This window comes from Fukomys damarensis, unplaced genomic scaffold, assembly GCF_012274545.1.
Source record: "Fukomys damarensis isolate Sample0158 unplaced genomic scaffold, DMR_v1.0_HiC HiC_scaffold_14, whole genome shotgun sequence".
Lineage (NCBI taxonomy): Eukaryota > Metazoa > Chordata > Mammalia > Rodentia > Bathyergidae > Fukomys > Fukomys damarensis.
Window position 1 is genome coordinate 12,141,702 of NW_022900926.1, and position 6,850 is coordinate 12,148,551.

General features: G+C 45.6%; 1 protein-coding gene across 1 annotated transcript in view; it reads left to right on the forward strand.

Annotated features, from left to right (window-relative positions):
- Positions 1-5,534, forward strand: part of Enpp1 (ectonucleotide pyrophosphatase/phosphodiesterase 1) — a 40,704-nt gene extending 35,170 nt beyond the window's left edge. Inside the window, exons 23-25 of the mRNA XM_019209771.2 lie at positions 475-607; positions 3,062-3,224; positions 4,922-5,534. Of these exons, the coding sequence (XP_019065316.1) occupies positions 475-607; positions 3,062-3,224; positions 4,922-5,092 (467 nt within the window). The 3' untranslated portion in view covers positions 5,093-5,534. The remainder of the gene's footprint in view (positions 1-474; positions 608-3,061; positions 3,225-4,921) is intronic.
- Positions 5,535-6,850: the final 1,316 nt, after the last annotated feature.

Below are 6,850 nucleotides of genomic sequence, written 5' to 3' on the forward strand. Positions count from 1 at the left end.
ACAGGGTCTCACTATGTAGTTGAGACTGACCTGGAACTCACTTTGTAGCCCAGGCTGGTCTCGAACTCACAGTGATCCTCCTGCCTCAGCCTCCTGAGGGCTGGGATTACAGGCGTGCGCCACTACGCCCCTATGTGTGAATATTAATGTAGGGCTTATGAGGTGTCTCATTAACATGCGTAGCACTTGTGACTAGTTCCAGAGGGAAAATGCAAATATTAACAGCGACCCTCACTCATTTCCCTTGTTTGGGGCAGCGTTGTGCTTACTGATGACACAAGTTCCTCAGTCGGGATTTCACAAAAATAAAGTTGAACCCAGCGGTCACCTGTCGGGTCTCTCAGGGGCCAAAGCTGACAGAGGACTTTGCAGCTCTTTCTAAAACTGAGCCCCCTGGACTTTATCCGCGCTCATCGAGCTGCTGACGTGGGTCCTAGTGTTCTCTGGAGACCACCGTCTTCCTCCTTGTTGCAGCTGTGTGGCGCTACTTCCATGGCACCGTGGTGCCCAGGTACGCGGAGGAGAGGAACGGCGTCAACGTGGTCAGCGGCCCCGTGTTCGACTCTGACTACGATGGGCGCTATGACTCCGCCGAGACGCTGAAGCGGTAAGGATGGTGGTGTCGCTCTCGCAGGGGGCTGTCAGTGGCCTGGCCGTCTGGTGGGGCTGCAGGACAGGTCACCCCTGTGGACTTGGCATTGCCGACCGCACAGAAGAACCTCAGGAGATCGGGTTTGGGTGTTTGGTGCGGTGTTGGGTAAAACCTCCTCTGGGGGTGAGGAGTCCTGTTCCTCTCCCAGCCAGCCAGGCTGAGCACTTCTTGAACTCCCCTGCAACACCTTGGTGGTGAGCACCTCCGTTGGGCCAGATGTAGGGGCCCGGCCTGCTACAACTGTCTGGGGGGGCAGCAATAGCACAAGCGCGTACTGACCCGCACTCCTTTCCGGCTTGGTGGCCTTGGGTCAGTGTCCCAGCCGCAATCGACTCCTGCTGGAGGACAGTGCCGGGGCAGTGACTTTGGGGAACCCATCAGGGTGCTGTTTCTAACATGAAGTGGGAAAGTGCACCTTTTAGAAATTGGATGGCGTCTCCCCCTCCCCGTTTTTGTGGTCCTGGGGATGAAACCCAGGTTTCTGCTTCTGCTAGGCAAGTGCTGTGCTCCTGAACTGCTCCCGGCCCTGGTTATGCTTTATTAGAACTATAATTGCAAGAGTCTTGGGAGCAGTTTTGCTACTGAGATCACAAGGCAAAGATTGAAGAGTCCAAGGGGATCGAGCCACTCTGAGAATTTTCCCAGGGGCTGACTTAGGGCTGCTGTTTACCCCCCAACAACTGAAGCCCATCGCGCATTGCAAAGTCCCAGCCCTTTTCTCTGTTGCAAGAGGCAGGCAGTTCCCGAGTAGCAGCTCCAGGGCAGAGACCTGTGCACACTGCTCCCCGGCATCCTCTGCTGAACCCGTGCGCTGCCGTCTGTCTTGTACATGGCGGGTCCACATGACATCGTCTTCGCAGGCAGGCGGGTGTCCCACTGCCTCCAGTTTTGAAAAATCCCGAAGGAAAACACAGCTTTAAAGCAAAGGAAATAGAATTACACGGAAGTAGGTGTATTGCATGGGGCATCCGTAATAGGCTGCAGTCTTTTAAAAAGCTAAGCTGAAGTTTTGGGACAGAAAGGAAAAATCCAGTTAAAGCAAACGAGCAATGCTCAGCAACGTCCCATCTGAAGGGATGAAAATCCCTAACCCATTCTCTCTGCCCATTGTATGTCGTAACTGCATAAAGACCATCCGTAATGACTTAGAGTCTTACTTGTAAGTATTCAAAATATTTTCCGGTTGTGTCTCAATTCTAGAGTCTTTAGACAGAATCGAAAAACAGTTCGCATTTCAGTAGAAAATAAAAATGATTTGGAGCTTCTTCCTCTTAGTCTCAATCTGGCAGAATACACTGGGGCATCATGATTGCCTAAACTCATTTAATACATTTCATTACTTGACTCAATTTGAACTTGAGATATGTTGAAAACATGCTCTACTGAAATGGTCTTTAAAAATAGTTCTGTTCAGAAAGTCCTCGCCTACATCTTGCACTTGCAAGGCAGGCGGTGGAACCACTGAGCTAAGCCCGCAGCCCTCAAATACATTATTGAAGGTTTACCTTTATAAGGAGGCGTGGTGGCGCACGCCTGTAATCCCAACACTCGGGAGGCTGAGGCTGGAGGATCGCCAAGAGTTTGAGGTGAATTTGGGCTATGTAGTGAGTTCAAGAATTTCACCTCTTTTTTCTTTCAGTAGATTGTTTCTGTCTTAATATTTAGGTCTCGGGGCTGTTTTGATTTTAGTTTAGTGCATGGTGAGAGATATGGGCTTACTTTGCATCTTCTGCATGTGGATACCTAGTTTTCCAGCACCATTCGTTAAAGAGGTTCTTTCCTCTAGCAGATGTTTTTGGCCCCTTGTCAAAGATCAGGTTGCTGAATCTGCCTCGGGTCACTTCTGTGTCCCCTATTTTGTTCCATTGATCCACATATCTGCTATCCTGAAGGATAAAAGTCATTTGTAGGCAAATGGATGCATCTGGAATCCGTAATGTTAAGTGAAATAAGTAATACACAAGTTTAAATATCAAATGGGTGTTTTACTTTGGTTTGGTTTGGTTTTTTCACTTTGTAGTTCAGGCTGGCCTTGAAATTACTCTATAGCCTAGGCCAGCTTTGCCCTCAGAGCAATCCTCCTGCTTCAGCCTCTGGAGTGCTGGGATTACAGGCGTGCATCACCATGCCCAACACGTATAAGGGAAACTCAGAGTATGAATAAATTAAAGAGTAAAATAAAAACACAATAGGAAACAGGGTGTAGATCTTTAGCAGATGGGAAAGGGACCAAGAGATGTTGTGCGAGGAGAGGAGAGAGGAGAGGGGGCATAAAAAGAATCGAGCTGTGCCGTGTACACGCACTGACTCCCCACGATGAGTGAAATACATGCTGCAGACATAGGCTAATGAAAAAGTTTAAAAAGAAAGTTATTTCTACCTGAAGGTGAATATTGGCATGTTTTCCAGAAACAGCAGAGTCATCCGTAACCAAGAAGTTCTGATTCCTACCCACTTCTTCGTTGTGCTCACCTGCTGTAAAAACGCGTCCGGGACCCCCTCGTATTGTGAAGGCTTAGATACCACGGCTTTCATCTTGCCTCACAGGCCCGACAACAGTGAGAGCTGCGCTGTAAGTAGGGCCCTTTTATCTCCCTCCCTCCGTGTGGAACACGTGTGTGTTTGCGTGTGTGTCTACACTGGGAAAGAGCACGACTCTGCAGGGTCCTTGGACTTGGAAACTGCGTGGTGTGTAATGTGATGACCGATTGTCACGTCACGTGATAGGAAATTCAGGGACACAGGCTTGGGATGCTACTTGGGGTCAGCAGCACCGTTAGGGACCCAGAACGTTCCTGTCTTTCTAGAAAGCTCCACCACTCTTAGCGTGTGGCTTTGGCCCTCATGGGCCGAAGATGGCTCTTGCTTCTGTAAATTTCGTCTCAATTCTCTGCTGTCCTGGCAGATAGGAGAAGGCAGCCACGGGCTTGTGTGTGCCTCCACTCATCAACTTAGATATTTTTAAGTTCACGAGCCAGGCATTGAGTTCCTTTTCCCACTCTACCAGCTCACTATTGTAGATGAATGCATTCTTATCAAATTCTGTAATGAAATGTACATAGAAGATACTAACTATTGGACTCGAACCAGAGAGAGGGTTGGCTTAGGGTATACTACACTTACCGATTGCTTCTGTGGCATGGCTGAAGTAGCAAGGATGGATGTTAGCCCAAGGGAGCAGTTGCCTGACATGAATTTCTGAGTCTGTTCCTGTGGGCGTTGGGACAGATGCCAAGTACGTTCTGGTCGAGGACCCTACTGCTGTTCCCCTTAGAGCCAGAGTGAGGGGTGCAGCTGGAAAGAGACAGTGTGAGGCAGTGGGCAGTCGGAGGCTGGAGGGAAAATGGAAGTTGTTGGTCTGTTTCGATATAAGAAGTCTGCGTATCATTTTTGACTAACAGTGTCTGAGGATGCACGGACCTTTTCTGACAGGTGTCATTAGAGTACCGTCAGAGCCCACCTGATGTGAACACTTCCTTCTCCTGACTGCCTACAGTGGCCCGTTTCAGAAACACTGCCACGTGGATGTATGACGTCCCCCTCTGCTACTGATGCAGCTACCGCCTCTGCTCCCATTTATCAGCATATCTACCTTTCATTCTTCCCTGGTCTCCTCTTACGATGCTCCTCTGTCAGCAGAAGTGAAATTGTCCTGTATGACTCTCCCAACCCCATTTTTCATGCAACTACATTGACAGTGCATTCTCACAAAAACTAGTGTTTGTGTGGCACAGTGGTGCACAGCGTTACACTTGCTCTTCACATCCACCCTAGAGGGGATACAGGTAAGGGAATCACGATCCAGATGTTAAGTAATTTGCATTGGTTGACTGGATGAGGTAATCATAGAACCAGGATTCACATCTGGTTTTTTGTTTCACGGTAATTTCCATATTCTTTCTACCATATCATAACAGTTTTAGTTTTCTAGTCATTTTTTTAAGCCCCCACTAATGATGTTCCTTGCAATCTCTGTGCAATGCATAACTATCTGTTGAGGTATACTTTATTTTTTCCCCAAAGTTGACTGATCTATATCTATCTATCTATCTATCTATCTATCTATCTATCTATCTATCTATCTATATGTTAGCACACATGTTTACTTAGAGGGTGAGCAGCTCCAATGTGGGGATTATGCCTAACAGATCTTACAGCAGCTGCCATTTCCAAAATCTCATAACAGATAAATTGGGAGAGGTGCAGAGCTGATTGAGGAAGCGAACTGTGTGTTCTCTGGTGATTTTTCTTTATTTTCCATCCTCGTAGCATGAGAAGAGTGGATCTTCGTGGATTGAAGAGTTGTTAATGTTACACAGAGCACGGGTTACAGATGTTGAACTCATCACCGGGCTCAGCTTCTATCAAGAAAGAAAACAGCCAGTTTCAGACATCTTGAAGTTGAAAACACATTTGGCAACCTTTAGTGAAGAAGACTGATTTTTTTTTTTTTTAATTTCAAAAAGCCCCAGCAAACAAAAATAACCAAAAGCGACACCATGAGTCTTTCTGAGGGAATCTCATATTTTCCACAGTCCGGCACCCACACGGTCACATTGTTTAGAAACTGGCAAGCAGAGTCAGAACCGGGACTCCTCTGTGATATGAAGATCTCAGGGAACCTTGGGGACTCGGCCCAGCAGCGGGAGGTGTTCCTGTCATGCCCCACACAGACAGAATGTGTAAGAACAGTGCGCACTATTCTTCTGAGACCTTGTCCCTAACTGCGAGTCCACTTCTCTTCACAGAGGAGTAGCTGTGAAGATCCTCTAGACACCAGATATTAGTACTGCATTATTGACAATAAACCTTTACGATGTTGTCAAACACTAGACTGATTAATGGGATTGGAACGGTCCGTGTTACATTAATATCACTACAAGAATTTAAAAGTGGTTCTGTGTTCTTTTTAATTTGGGTTTTTTTTTTACTTTTAATCAAAGAATTAATGGAAGCCAAAATATTTCTGAGATCCCCTTTTTACCGTTCCTATACACTCCCTCAAAAGTCAAGTTATTAATCTTGTGAGGTTTTAAAAATTGTGATTGGAGTTCTTCAGATTTAATGGCTATAACAAGTTAGACTTTGAAGATTTGAGTTGAATGTATCTACCTATGATAAAATTTTATATTTGTACAAAAAGACTCTCTTCTGTTCACTGTAATTGATAGAAGCTGAAGATAGCCCTAAATTTGGTTCTTTTAGACTGTTCAAGTTGGGTCTATTCCCAGCGAAACTTTAGGGAACTTGTCAGCACATGTGGGTGGCATCTGTCGTAGAGACCATGGGCATAAACATTTCTCCAAGCAAGAGAATGACGCCGGCAGCAGCAAAAGAACACGAAAAGAACGTGTCGCGTAGCATGTAACATTGTCAACTGACAGGTCAAACTTGATTTGCCCCATTGCATTGATTTTACACTTTCATTCCAACCTATGTACCTTCAAGGGCTATTTAACATGGAGGCTGTCTGGGTCCAATTTAGATATTGTATAAATACACCAGAGATTGTTATATGTCCTTCTATGATGGTCTTTCTTCAGCTGTCACAGAGCAGACACAGAGACCTGTAGATAATATAATTTGTAACTGAAATATATTAAATAACTTAAAAAGTTTCCCAGGGTTTTTGTTTTAGTTCCATAGTTTCCCAAGACTCTGTGTGTGTGTGTGTGTGTGTGTGTGTGTGTGTGTGTGTGTGTGTGTGTGTGTGTGTGTGTGTGTGTGTGTGTGTGTGTGTGTGTGTGTGTGTGTGTGTGTGTGTGTGTGTGTGTGTGTGTGTGTGTGTGTGTGTGTGTGTGTGTGTGTGTGTGTGTGTGTGTGTGTGTGTGTGTGTGTGTGTGTGTGTGTGTGTGTGTGTGTGTGTGTGTGTGTGTGTGTGTGTGTGTGTGTGTGTGTGTGTGTGTGTGTGTGTGTGTGTGTGTGTGTGTGTGTGTGTGTGTGTGTATTTCAGTGTATTTTTATGTTTTAAAGTTCACTGATTTTTTCCTACATCTAGTCCATTCTGCTGTGGAGCCTATCCATTGGTTTTTATTATTTCATTTATGGTATGCTTTCTTTCTCAAATTTCCTTTTTCTTTATATCTTCTAGTTGCTGAGAATGTTTATCTCTTTGCTGAGACTTTGTATGTCTTCGTTTGTTTCAAGTGTGTTTGCCGTTGCCTGTTGAAACATTTTTATGATAGCTTTTGTGTCATT